General features: G+C 39.7%; 1 protein-coding gene across 2 annotated transcripts in view; it reads left to right on the top strand.

Annotated features, from left to right (window-relative positions):
* Positions 1–15,113, top strand: part of RAPGEF5 (Rap guanine nucleotide exchange factor 5) — a 217,906-nt gene that overhangs the window by 177,377 nt on the left and 25,416 nt on the right. For both annotated transcript variants that reach the window (XM_036877421.2, XM_036877411.2), the window contains exons 18-21: positions 2,425–2,522; positions 5,007–5,129; positions 6,849–7,027; positions 11,961–12,051. In XM_036877421.2, coding sequence (XP_036733316.2) covers positions 2,425–2,522; positions 5,007–5,129; positions 6,849–7,027; positions 11,961–12,051 — 491 coding nt within the window. The remainder of the gene's footprint in view (positions 1–2,424; positions 2,523–5,006; positions 5,130–6,848; positions 7,028–11,960; positions 12,052–15,113) is intronic.

The following is a 15,113-nucleotide window of genomic DNA, read 5'->3' as shown; positions in this document are numbered from 1 at the left end:
AACCAAAGAGTGGTTGAATTTTTAATAAAGTATTTCAGGCATTCCAGATGGGTACAATAAATGTATATTACTTTAATTTTAAGTGACCAAAAATATCAAATGATTCCAAACAATAGTAAGCGTCATCAAATCAGCATTTGCCTCTCCAGACAGTACTGTTACAGAAAGTGATCACTGGGTCCGCACTTAGACAGGAGGTGCTGGAGAAGGAAGGACCCTGAATGAACTTGGTAGCACAGAGACCCACCTCCCTCGGAGGCTGACTCAGCCAGCTCAAGGCCACATGTGAATCTGGAAATTAATGAATGCCTCTTTTACTACCTAGTATCTATTTGATGGCCATGAAATACCGTTTTTATACTCTATTAAGTTAGATTCATCAGGGAGGGCAATGGCATTCTAATGTGTATAGACTCATTGCTAATCTTCACTAGTAATATCAGCTTATCTCTTGAATTATCCCACAGATTTGGAAATGTGCCATCATTTTCCATCAATTAGCTGTTTTGTCTATTAAGAACCTTTCTGTCTGCAGCTTAATATCCCCCAAATAATAATGCTTTTATGAAGGAAAAAAAAAGACCTTAATATATTCCTTGCTCTAGTTACATAATTTTCAATAAATAATATAAATGCTACCTCAGACTGAAATGACAATGAGATCTGTTGTTTTCTTTTTGTCAAAAAAGTTTAAAGATGTTGACAGTTTTGTAGGTTGTGTGGGTTTTTCTAAAAGGACCCTCATAGCTTTCCCTAGGTTTCTAGCTGTTTGGTACCCAGGGTAGGTATATGCATGTAGCAACAGAAACCCACCCAGTTATTCAGAGCTTCAAATTCTGTTAACTTTAATCTTTAATAGTATAGTGACAAACCTTAAAATAAGGGGAAAAATAATTCTCAGTAGAAATTCTAAGTAGAAATATCACTGTCAGAAAGCCCTGGGCTTTTATTCTGTAGCAAGTGTGAAATGGCTCTCATAGGTTCAGATTTAAGGTATCCATGAGCACACAGAGGATTGTAAGGAATTGTAGCTAAACAAAGAAAGAGGAGATGGAAGAACTTCACAGCCTAGTCACGTGGGACCATTTACTATACATGTCAACAGCCTGACATGATTGTACTATTGATCTTAATAATGCTGGGCCATTAAGAATATATTAGATTATTATTTGTATACTTTGTATTAAGCAGAAATGTTCAAAACAAAATTTTGCCTTTAAACTGATTAAGTTATGTGGAATATTGCATTTTTCAACCATGCTGGATAACTGAAGGAGAAGCTGATTATGTTATGGTGGAATAAACTTCAGTATTACTTTAGTCGATTCATCTGTGTGTTAGAATTAGGAGGAAGACATTTTTTCTTAAAAAAAGGTTATTGTGTTATAAGGTAGCTCCAACTCTCTCAGTAGAAAAATGACTGAAGCATAGGAACAATTTGCAATAAAGGAAATAGAAGAAGAATATATGGAAAATATTCAACTTCACTGTAGTCAAGAAATACAAAATAAACTGAGAATCTGTTTTTGGTTTTAGCAAAATAGCAAACTTACCAGAAGTAATGATCAGTGTTAGTTAGTGTGAGAATTAGGAAGCAATTTGGTAGTGTCAAAACCTTTAAAATACATCCATTCCCTTTGACCCAGTAATTCCACTCCTAGGAATCTATCTTAAAAACATCATCTAGAAGCAGCCAAAGATTTATGTACAAGGATGTTGACTACAGTTTGTATTATTGCTACTGTAATAATGGATCCCATCTATCAAGCCCTTGTTACGTGCCAGGCTCCATGCTAGTATTTAAGCATATATTTTGCCTTCTAATTTATATGACTGAAAGAAATTATAAATTGTTAAATGTTCAAAAATAGGGAAGAAATAACCAAATTAAACATGACACATAAGTAATTTTGACAAGTGGTTAAGTCCTTATAATAAAATCAGAACATAAATCATATATGGAATAATAGCAAATAAACACATATATGTATCCATAATAATTATGGCTATATATGTGGAGATAATTGCAGCTATATGTATGTATGTTTACATATATACACATTTACATAAAGATCAGAGTGAAAATATACCCAGCTATTTTACATTACCAGTATTACCAGTCCCATTGATTAGTTATCTTAGAGTGATGGGATTATGAGTGAATTTTACTTTCTTCTCTAAAGTGTCCTGTGTTCTAAACAATGACTAAGTATAAGAATCACAAGAGGCTTCCACTTCATGGTCAATGAGCACCAATGTCACAGTTCCATTGCTGCCATTGTATAGAGAATGCAGAACTGAATCAAATCTACTTTGCATCTTATTTACTCTTAAATATTTTTTGTCAAGTTTCACTCTTTAGATGTACTGTGTATGCCTACTGCTGTTCTTGTGTTTCTAATTACATTTTTTTTTTTCATAAAGAAAAGCATGAACTTCAGCCAAATGACTTGGCCATCTCCAAATCCCTTGATGCGTCTGGTCGAATATATGTCTACCAGAAAGACCTAGCTGACACTTTGGTAAGGACCTTCAGCCTATACTTAAAGCATATACTGATATCTATACAGACACCAATGTCAGACTAAAAGCATATTTTTGTATGTTTTATAATGCATGTTAGAAAACTACACTGAACTGTTTCTTCCTCTAGCCAACAATACACGTGTCAAATAATACTACTTCTACAGATCAAAGAGAGGCGCAACTTGAGGAATTCTAAACTCCTCCTAAGTCAAATCTTGCTTCTCTCTGAGCCCCTGAAAAAAGGGATTTGAGCAAACTGAGTCCCTCTCGATGGATCTTAACTCCATGCCTTCTTTTTGGTGGATATCTGGAGATTAGGCTGAGAAATGCACCCTGCACAGATTTGAGGGAAAGAGACTCTGTGTCCTTTGTCTCAGACCATTTGGTGCACTTCGAGGGTGCCAGTCCCATGAGGAAAGGTTGGATTACCAACCTTCTTTGGATGAAACGGGTTTGTAACAGTAGGGCACCGGGTGTCACTGAAGAGTAAGAGTTTGAAGAAATGTAGAACACACACTGTAAGTTATTTTTAGTTTAAATTTAAGAACATTTCCACTAAAACTGATGACTTTTTTGTGTTGTTAAATACCTCAGTCTTGTATCTGTTAATTCCATCGGTGAAACGGGAAGGACTAGATGCTGCGTCCCTGAGTAAACAACAAGATTGGTTGCCTGCACTCCTCCCCACAGCGAGGACCATCTAATGTGTCACTGCTGTGGACCTCCTGATGGTGGCAGAATGCCACGCCCTAATCGTCCCCCTTGCCCCCTTTCCTGGACCACACGTATTTTCCATGCAGACTCCTGTGTGCATTCCCAGAACTCACTTCTGCCACTGTCCAGGGCCAGCTCCAGAAGAGTAGATGGCAGGCCTGAGGCAACATCCTAATGTAGTAAACAGGTGCCCCACAATATGTTCTGAGAGGAGCCAGGCTCCATCCTGTCCTCCAATGTTTCTCCCACACCAACTTTGCACGCCAATGAAAATTTCCCTGCTGGAAATGTAGCTTTTTGTATATCATCTCCAAAAGATTTCAGTTGAAATGAAATATTGTCAGAGAAGGAAAACACGTGAAACCACTAGTACCTGCTGTATGTCACGTAGATTAGTTCATCCTCTTGGAAAGCAATTGGAAGTGTTTCTTGGAGAGGACACAGGGTGACCCGAATAACCTGTGGGCAGGGCCACAGCAAGGGGCATATTTAGGGAGAAATTAGAGAGATAAAAAGCCAACTGAAAAAATTCTTACACCTCCCAATGAGTAAGCAGAGTTCTGTGTTATTTCCCAGTTCTTGGTTCTCCCTCTGGATGTTTCCAGTGCAACTGGGTATCTGTCTACTGCCAACCTAACTAGACCCTGAGACACGTGGGCTTCCCCGACCTCAGCACCTCAGTCTGTCTACAGGGATTCATTCAGCCCACCCTTAGCGAGCCCTCAGGTGTCCCACTCAGGGACAGTTCGTACCTTGACCTTCTCTGAAGAGAATCAAGTCTGTGGAAAAATTCTGTGAAGGTCTTTTTGTCATTTGTTTTTTTTTAATTAGAAAACCTTTTCATAAATGTAAAACTTTCTAAAATACAAATAATGTATTTTTCAGTTTAAAAAAACAGATTAATATTTGGAATCTTCTGTGTGATTTATTTTTCCTGCTATATCATTTATTTTTGCAAAGTCCCATTCTTTCTTTTTCCAAGTCATTAACTATTTTAACACCATTACCTAACTACTCAAGTCCAACCTCTCAAATGTGAGAATTTATATTTTAATTAGAAAATATCAAATATTTTGAAAAGATGCCAGATAATTTTTAATAAATTTAACAGGAACAATAGATTTCAAGATGTGGTGACTTTCAATAATTTCATGCCAGATTTTAAGGAAATACTATTACCAAACTCATACCTATTTGTGTAGAGAGAGCAGTAGATACCCACTCATCCACCATGGGGCATAAAGGAAGTTACTTCTATTTTTTAATTTCTTGTTTAAATTATTATTACTCTCCACAGGCATTTTAGTAAAATTTGTAAATGTGTGTCTGGAATGAGACTTGTTAAACATATTTCCTGTAAAAGCCATGTCTGACTTTATTGAAGTGCACCATGACATTTCTTTTGTTTGTTTTTATACTAACCCTGCTGGCACATTAATTCTTCCCAGAAGCCAAAGTGATTTCAGGGCTTTCGCTTTCATTATGCTGTCTCCTGGGCCAGTGTTTTATAATCACATTTGTGCGTGCACACGTGGGGAGGGGCAGGGTGGCAGGCTAACTCAGGGAAGTGTCATTGATCACATTCTACTGTTTCCAGCGCTGTTTCCTAAATTGGCTGTAACTCACTGAAGGTGAACAGACCAGGGAAAATATTACACTGACACACTATTTTTCTAATCTGGGCTTCTCGTGCTTTTCTACGGCCAGCCAATTCAGTGCCAAACACTTGGGAATTACTAAAGATCTTGTTGATTCTGTCAATTTAGAGCCCGTTAGCTGAAAATGAGGAAACACAGCAAAGGTCTATGAGGATTTTGGGAATGAACACTTGGGATCTTGCTCTGGAATTAATGAATTTTGATTGGAGTCTCTTCAATTCAATTCATGAGGTAAGTAAGAAGATGAAAGACAGAGTAAATGCTAGTGCTATTTTTAACTGTGAATTCCTTTTGAAGAATATTTGTGTCTGACTAGGTTTTGAAGATCGAGCATCTGATGATAGAGTTATACTTAAGATACCATGACCCAAAAAGATATTTTAGGGACTTTAAATATATTGAAAGATGGACCCAAACCCAGGAAAATCAGAATATATGGTCAGGCTTTATTTGCTCCTAATCCAATCATAAGTTTGTATAATGCAGTGTAGATGTGCTATATTTTTATATGTATGAATACATGTGTATATGTATTTTATATGTATGTGTATGTAGGTATGAAGCTCTGATGGGGTTGAAAAGCCTTTTTTACATTTGATACCTTTGATATTGATATTTTAATTTTTTCCATGAAGTTTATAGTAGTTATACAGAATCATATTTATATATATACCTACACAACATCCAGTCTTTTACTTAAGAACATTCTATAGATTTAGACTATGCTGCAAGACTTTGAGTCCTTTCTTTAAAATTTTGAGATATATTTTGAATTTTTATGTCTACTAGCCTCTCCCTTGAAGATAGCTTAAACATTTATAAAACAATAGATTTGGGGCAAATGTTTCTGACAGTTAATGAATGGATTGAGCCATGGAAAGGCTCACGGGAACCAGGAGATGAAGAATGAGAAAGTTCTGTGCACCCATATGTTCCATTTGCTTTGCCATCTTAGTGCAATTTTTCAGTACAAAACAGCCATTCCTTTTGAAGAAGGAACTCATGCCCAACTCAGGGAACCCTGAGCTTCACTTTCATTTTGGAATGTCTTCTAAATGTCCTCCTGTTTTCTCATTAGAAAATTCCAACATTATGATCTGAAGTTGAGAAAGCAAGCGAACTCATTCAAGCTGGATGAGTTGGGAGTTTGGAAATGTTAATTGTATGGGTTGTGTGCCTGCTTACGTTGCTTCTACAGTAGGAGAGCACCAAATACTTCTGTAAAATACATGCATACTCAGCCCTCTGTTTAAAAACAAATCTCTATTGCTTTGCAGATGATCAGTCTGTATAAATAGTTACTGGTCTTAGATGACTGTGTAAATTTTGGACCTGGCATTAATCTCACTCTCTGTTTATTCAGCAGTATCTTGTATCAGTGGTTCTCAAAGGGCATGGGTACCCAAACCAGCATCAGCACCACCTGAGAACTTACTCAAAATGCAGATTTTTGGCCCCATCACAGACCCCCACATTGAGTTAGAAAGTTTGGTGAATGGGGTTCAGCAGTCTGGGCTTTAATAGGCTTCTAGGCGATCCTGATTCATATTATAATTTGAGAACCCTTTTCTAGAGAATCTACCTGTGAGGGTCAAGTATGCATATTAACAAGTACTAGTGATACTCATTTTCATCAAATTTGCCAAAACAAGTTTAGGGAGTTTGGATTTGATTCAGCTTGTGATTTAAACTTTAGAATGTCAGATTTTCTTGTAGAGGCATCATCCTTACATTCTACAAATACATGTATGAAGTTTCTAGGTGAACATTGCTTAATGAGGCATCTCTTAAACTAAACTGTTTAAAATGTAATATATTATTTGTTATAGTCTCCTAATATGATATGAGAGTGGCTACCTGAAGTAGCTCTTAGAAATGGATCAACTTTTGTATCAACTTCATTTTGAATGTGCTAAAAATAAATGCTGGAATGAATACATTTTCTTTTAGCAAGAGCTGATCTACTTCACATTCAGCAGACAAGGAAGTGGGGAGCACACGGTGAACCTCAGTCTACTGCTCCAGAGATGCAATGAAGTCCAGCTCTGGGTGGCCACGGAGATTCTGCTCTGCAGCCAGCTGGGCAAGCGAGTGCAGCTGGTGAAAAAATTCATCAAAATCGCTGCTCAGTGAGTTTCTAGTGGTGAAAATTCCTCTAGTCTCCTTGAGAGAGTACCTTTTTTTTCCTTGTGATGATAACGAGGGTTGGGATGTAAAAGTATAATATTGAGTTAAGTCACCAAATGATTGAAAAGGTCTGGTCTTGAATATTTATGTCTTTGAACTTGAAGTAGTTATAATTTAAAGTAAATGTCAAAATACCAGACTGAAGCGCTCTGCTCTCTGCTACAGAACTAATAAGCAGGCAGTGCATATAGCCCCATCCTGCAGCCAGATCACAGTGTGGCTGGGTAAACTACCGTGGGCTAGGAAAACAGGGGAAGATGATGAGAGGCAGTGAGAATATTGAAACTCAAGGACATGCTGGGATTCTCTTCTCGGCTCCTTGATGCCCACGATATGAACTTGGCAAACTCTTTAGCACGCCCTCTGTTGGCTGGTCACACCTCACCTCTGCACCTCACTCACTGGGTGCACCCCTTGCTGTAGCCACTGAATGGCTCTCTTCCCATGCACTCCATCCTCCAAGCCTGGCTTTGCCAAGAATGGCCACTTCACCTAGCAAATTGCTGTCATTCTTTAAGACCTAGGTCAATTGTTGCTGTCGTCCGGAAGCCATCCCTGACTTTCAAATGCAGGGTCAACTCCTCCCTACCCCTACCTCCCAACCCCACGTACACACACAGAATTCTTTCTTTTTTTTAATCTTAGCTGTTTATATGAGATTCCTTCACTGGGCTGTGTTAGCCTCCAGAGGACAGGAACCATTTCTGATCATTGAACCTGGGGCGCCTGCTACAGGACTTGGTAAATAGCAGTGACTCAGTATATGTTGGTTGAATGACATTTCAGCAACTTGCTGGGAGCATCTCATAAAATACCAGATTAATATCCTGAGACTGCTCTTGGGACAGCTGCCCAACAGAAGCAGGCAGCGTGAATCAAAATCATTTCCAGTTTCTTCTGCCTCCCCATCTTCCCATTTTCTCTTTAGTCTTTTATTTAAAATAGTTTTTATATCAAACTGTTTCTGTATACATGTCAGTGTAATATATTCAGGAAATAGGTATTGATCACTCATTATGTGTGCAGATCCATGCAAGGTACTGTGGAAAAATCAGACTGAGCCTACACCCAGATCCTGACTTTGAGAGTTGTAGTCTGCTGGGGGATACTTTATAACTCAACTGACTAATGTGCAAAATAGAGCAGATAAATGCCCTGTTATAAAATCAAATTCTATTGGGAGTTTTAGAGGGGAAGCTCTTATGTGGGAAAGGATTAGAAAGACATTTGTGGAGGAAGTAGCATTCAAGGCTATATTTGAATTCTGGGTGGAATTTGACAGGTAAGAATTCAAAAGAACACACACTCTCCATGGAGGTCAGGCTCATTAGAGAAGCAGAGAAGCTCATTGGAGGCTGAGAGCATGTGGTCAAAGGAACCTCCTCCAGATTGACCAGAGTTGAGGGGCATTTGTAAGGAACTTGGGGGAGATTGACCTACAGAGGAAGACAGAACCCAGTTGTAAAGGATATTGAATTTCATTTGGAAGAATTTAGACTGAATTGAGTAGGCAACAGGGATTCATGGAAAGTTTTTGTGCGGGAGACTGGTGTGATCAGTGTTGCCCCTCAGAAGGCTTATCTGAAAGTAGCACAGAGACCACACTTTAGGTGGGGAGACCCAGAAGCAGGACACGTTGTTTAGGTAGCTAGAGACAATGGAGTTACCTGACCTGGTGTTTGGTGGGACTGGGAATGGAAGGAGAGATAGATAACACATATGCCTAAATCTTGGACTGCTTTTATGGGCAATGCTTCCTTTTAAATTTTATTTTATTTGGCCAGTGCATTCCATAATAGCCTGTGAAATTCCTAAGGTGGGGCTCTTTTAGATCAAAACTTTCTTATAAATGACAGCTACTTGGAGAAACAGAACATTAATGTCTCAAGGAGTAAAATGACACTGCCCAGCTTAGTTTGCAGTATAAGATAATATCTATCCTCAGGGAAATGAAATATATTTACATCTCCATAGGGCCCTGTGCTCTGCAATTATTTACTGTACTGGTCTCTACCCCTAGCCCTCAGAATAGAACGCCAACAGAAACATAAAGTCAAATTCCTCATAATCACACTAGCAGGAATAACCAAGGGAAAAACAGTAATTTCCGTGATCATGAAGAGTCTTCCCTGCCTAAGGCATCTCATTTGCATATTCATGTTTCCCTTCCTTCTCACCATCCCCTCCCCCACCTCTGTAGATTGAGTGGGTTTTATTTCCTCACACAGACAAAGGAGTGTTTGCAAAACTGGAATGTTTTAGTGTCAGACAGTCTGTTCTTATCAAGGAGTGAGTGAACCATGGCCACGGAGGAATCCAGGCTGCAATATTTGTACTGTATCGATTTGTTTTCTAGAGAAATCACTTTTTCTTTTTACAGATTCAGATATTAGTTATATGTGGGATTTTTTTCATTTTGAGCGTGACTCCAAAAGAGATCTGGACCATAAAAATTTTCGATGGGGAGCTAAAAGGAAAAAAGATGAGAATTATATCTAAGATTCCATATAGCTAAATCATACTGAATAAAAAGAGGAATAATCAACCTTTTTATAATAATAATTAAAATAATAATAAAACTATTTCCCCCAAATTGTTTTGTTTTCAACTCTAGCAAATGCTATCTGAAAAGCTTGCAGTATACTAGCCATTTGGGAAATGAGCAGAATATAAAAATGAAATAGACAAATACTCTAGCCTAAAGGAGCCTGAGGCCTAGTGGGGAATGACAGAACCAGTGGGGCCTCCACCATGTAGTAAGTGGGAGGACCTGGGAGTAAGAGGAAGCCTGCAAACCAGGTGCTGCTGGCACAGGGATGGGATAGTTCTCTCACTGACACAGGAGCCTCGCTCGGCAAGGAGCCTGGTGCTTCAGATCATCACATCAGGAGACAGAGCTGACTCAAGTCTGTTCTGGCTGGTATGAACTTGCCAGAGGTGTGCTGAGACAGGGTAAAGTGAAGGAAGTAAACGGCAGAAAGGAAGCAGATCACAGTATTGATGCCTTTAGGCACCAGTGATCCTCAAAAACATGGATTTCTAAATCATAGACCAAGAAGTAGCTTGTTTGTTTGCTCACGGAATATACCAGGCAAGGTCACCCCAGGAGAAAGTCGACAGAAACCAGAGGAGGCCAATGAGACTGAGTATCAGGTCCTCTCACCTACTGCAGACAGTCGGAAGCTGGGCAGGAGACCTAGGAGAGGGAAGGACCTTGCCCATGGAGACTCAGCAATGAGGGGCCTGCAGGACTGGAGTCACCCCAGATATTTGGGACATCAGGTGTGAAGACAGCAGTACCTTTCCAGGTTCCACTACTAATGAGAAGAGAACTTCCAAAGTGCTCCCAGGTGTGACCCCACTGCCCTGGAGCCCAGGAGCAGCTCTACTTGGGCAGAACCCAATCCGCAAGGCTGGCTGTAGGAGAGGCCAGTTCAGCAGGCCCTGCCAGCATACACAGCCAGCTGGGTGTATTACTCTTTAATAGCCCAAACCATATTCCTGGTTCTGAGCCAGATGCTCTTATATGCAACCTGTGCAGCTGGAACTTGGTATAGTTTTTAATGTGTGTCAAGAACATTTAAAGTCATGATAGCTTTTGACCAATCATGTAATAACTGGAGGTCTAACTTAATAAAAAAAAATAAAGTAAAAAGTTTCATACACAAAGATACTCATTGCAGCATTCTGTATTGAATTGAATTGAAAATAATTTCATTGCCAACAATAGGGAATGTGTAAACATATTATAAAATACGGTTTTGATGAAGTGTTATATATCCCTTAGTGGTGATAGTGATGATAATACGTACTATAACACATTTGAGTATATAACTGAAAAAGCAGGCTACAGAGTTACACATGTACTGTTCCCAAATTCCATCTGAGACAATGATGGGGAGGTCATGGAAGAGATGGCATCTGAGGGAAGCTGACTTAACATCCACTGGGTACTTTTCATGAACCTGGCTTACTGCTAAGCACTTTCATATATTTTCCTATTTAATTATCAAGTTAGGGTAATTTCTTCATTTTAAAGACTTGCCTAAGAGAAATTTCTTTCTAACAAGACCAAAACAAAGTAGGGTGTGGAATTCTCAGGCCTTTCTGGCCCGGAAGCGCAGCCTCCCTCTGCCACACCAAGCCCCCTCAACTGGCATTGAAAATTAGTGGCATTTTGACCAGTTAAGTCAAAGGGCATGTCTGACATTGTGCAGACGGATAACCTTGCGGACTGAATGGAGCCCAACATGATGTGACTTTATTTTGCATTTTCTTTTCTTTTTTTCTTAAATGAGGAATGTGGGACAGTATCCCCATAGTATATGCCATACTTTAAATACACACATGATATAGTAGCTATTTTGTTGATAGCGAATAAAATATATCTAATGTAATGAGAGAGGGAATGTAGGCCTGTGAAGTGAGAGGGGATTGTCTCTGTCAAAAAATGAAGATGGCATACTGACTGAAGAGATGGGACTCGGGAGCTGCTACCATGCGTGTGGTATATATACAGAAATGAATTTACGAATATTCAGTCGAAATGGTAAATGCATTCCAAAATAGACTTAAGAGAAAAAAAGGGAGAACAAATCTTTTGAAGCATCCAGGACATATCAAGAGCCCAGATTTTTTCCTGAAGGTAAGGATGAGCTGAAGCACTTGGAATGGTCTCATTTGTAGTAGGAGCAAATAGAAAGGCTGCCCCAGCTCGTGGTGCGGAGGTCAGCCCTGCCTCAGGGGTTGAGCAGAGGTCAGGAAGGGGAGGTCAGCCCTGCCTCAGGGGCTGAGCGCAGTGCAGTGTTCTCGTTTGTGGTCATCTGGCAAAAGGACGTTGCCTCAAAGTGTCTCCTGCTTTCTTTTATTCCATAGCTGCAAAGCCCAGCGAAACCTGAATTCTTTCTTTGCTATTGTGATGGGGCTGAACACTGCTTCCGTCAGCCGGCTGTCGCAGACGTGGGAGGTGAGCCTTGGGGGTGAGCTTGGGGCTCCACGTGGACAGGAGGATTGGGGGACAAATAAAACTGAATGAGGACAGTCAAACAAAAAGTCTTTATTTAAAATAAGTTGATTGAAATGGTTTAAATGAGATAAAAACTGCTAGAAAAGAAAACGTTAAAAAGGAATGTTTAAAAGGTGCCTTGGTGAGCAGGGGATGGATGAAATAGGTGAAAAAAAAAGTAACATATCAAGTTGGATTATTTTGATTAAATAGTCTTCTATAAATATATGAAAGAGATAAAAATTGTAAACTGTTCCATAGCTAGAATGAGTTTTCTGCTCTGCTCCCACGGTAGTGGGTTACAGTTCCATGTTGGTCCTTTCAAAAGCTCCCCTGCATGGTGATGTGTGTCCAGAGCAGATTTGCTGAGATTCGAAAGAATTTAAGCTTCCAGTCCTCTCACCTGCAGGCTCTGGGCAGTGTGTTCACATGGATGATGTATGCCTATGACAAATATGCAAAAGTGTGGTGATTTTGCATTCTGTTTCTTAAAGAAGGCACACAGCATTTTATACGTTTCAGCCTCCCGGGTGCTGGTGGTGCTGGTCAGTGGTGTGTGAGGAAGGCGCTGGGTTCTCGGGTGGAGAGGCCTACCCAAGTTAGCTCAAGTTCTGAAACATGGACTGTAAGGGGATATGTGGGAGGACCTGAAACTGGGGCATCCCTCAGTTTATCGGGTACAGATGTAGGATCTTCTGCTTCTCCCATGGCCCTTTTACCTGCTTTCTGTGGACTTCTGTTTCTTTCTCTCTCTCTTCCCTTCTGGCCTTTGACCGCACTCCACATACTGTTTTTCTCTCTCATCCTTTTTCTTTAACCATCTTGTGTTCTCCCTCGTGGCTCTAGCCTGCATGTGCTCACTGCAGTACCCTTAGCCTCTCTCCAGTTCCCATTCTCTTCATGGTCCCCCATTCACACCCCTGCAAGAGAGAAGCTGATAGGCCAGCTATCTTTTTTCTTACATTAGATCTCAGATTAGGTCTCTGGGCAATTTATGGATTCACTTTCATGGCATCAGGGACCGCACTCTGATGGAATGCACTGTGGTGACCTGAGGGTCAGGATCAGTGCTCCTTAAAAGGGTTCAAAAGAAAAGGAATGAAAGGCCAGCCCACTCTGGTTAAGCAAACAAGACATGCATGCACATCATAAGATTAAAGGAGGTGGGAACAAATGCACAGTTGATCAGAGCAGGAGGAAAACAAATAGCTAGCGTGGGTGGGGGAGGAGTGGAATTTGAATTAAACCTGAAAAGTTTTGATTTGCAAAAATTGAGAGAGGAAATTCAATTAAGTTCAAACAGCATACATTTCATGTGCATATTGATTGCCTATTATGTGCAGGGCACTGTACCAGCACTTACGGCATATAAATAATGGGCCAAATTAGGACGGAGTGTGCTCTGATGAAGGAGGTCTTGAACCAATTGCAGGTGGCCCCAGAAAAGCAAGAGGAGAGCCTTGGGGTAGCTGAGAAGCTTTGAGCAGCAGGGCCTTGGAGGTCAAGTTGGGAGTTGTTGGTGAGCATTGGGGTGGGCATTCCTGGCCAAGGTGACTACACTGTCTCTGGGACTTGAAAGGGACCACCCTATCCTAAATAGGGAATATAAGAAAAAAAATAGGTCTGAGGAACTACAACAGAGGTCAGCAAACTTTTGGGGTAAAGGGCCAGATAGTAAATATTTTTAGGCTATGTTGTCCATATAGTCTCTTTGGCAGTGATTCAGCTCTGCCATTGTAGTGCAAAAACAGCCAAAATTAATATATAAATGAATTAAATTCAAACAGCATACATTTCATGTGCATATCGATTGCCTATTATGTGCAGGGCACATGGCAAGTTTCCAATAAAAACTTTGGCAGTTTCCAATAAAACTTTATTTACAAAGCAGGTGGTTAGCCAGTTTTGGCTCTTGGCTGATCCCTGAAATAGAACATTTTGGCTTTACATATGTTAAGCTTGAGGTGCCAGTGGGACATTCATGTGGAATGTCCAACAGATTAAGATATGCAACTCAGAAGAACAATTTGAATCATTTGCAGAGGTCTACATTTTATCTTTTCTTCTTCAGTTTGCCCCCCATTCATTAATACGTATGTGTGTGTATAACCGTAGTTTTCAAACACATTAAGTTACCTGTTTGTTATGACAGACTGAATCCAAATGAAACATTATCATATTGGGAAGTCTATATCTAACTAACTTAAAAGTTTGAATACTGCGGGGTTTGCCTTATTATTTTGATTTGTTTTGAAAACAAAAAATCCTACAAGTACCCTGTAGAACATTGCCATTAGTGTTAATAGCTGGAATTTGTTAAGCACAGCCATGGACCGTATACTTCATGAGTTGGCTCCCTATCAGTCAGAGAGCTGGGAGGCTTACCCCAAAGCACACAACTGGACAGGGGCAGAGTAGGAATTCAAATTCAGACTGACTTACTACTAAGTCAGTAGGGAAAACATCAAATTTTTCACTTAATCATGTTCAAGTCAGACAGGAAAGTTCCAGGCCCTTCTTCCTTAGGCCCGAATTTCTTCTTGGGTGGATGACATATTTCCATCTACTGTCATTTTGTGTGCCACCTGTTGCCGTGGTTGATCTTTACAATATAGTGATTCTATCCATTAAAGTGCAAGCTTTGTCATTTAGGGTTTCATGACCTTTCACTGTTTAGGCATCTTCTGTGAAACATAATCATATCATTTTTACAAAAAATATCAGTGAACATTATTATTCCTCAGTAAGACTGTACAAGAAAATGAGAGCATTCATCAAAGGTAGCATATGTAACTGAAATCAAATTTTTATTAAAAAATCACCAGTGTGTGGAATGTCTAACTAGCTAGATTCCTTAACCATGTGGTTGTTAATTTATTTTAAACTGTTTTTAGCAACATTCCCAAGGAATGTCGCATTAAGGAATGATGAAAATTGCATAATAAGAAGCAATCAGGGTAGAACCAGATGATAGAGGTATTTGTGTTCAGAAATGTGACACATGTAAGTAAGCACAACTTAAT

Source organism: Manis pentadactyla, chromosome 7, assembly GCF_030020395.1.
Source record: "Manis pentadactyla isolate mManPen7 chromosome 7, mManPen7.hap1, whole genome shotgun sequence".
Taxonomy (NCBI): Eukaryota; Metazoa; Chordata; class Mammalia; order Pholidota; family Manidae; genus Manis; species Manis pentadactyla.
This window is presented reverse-complemented; position numbering and strand designations above follow the sequence as displayed.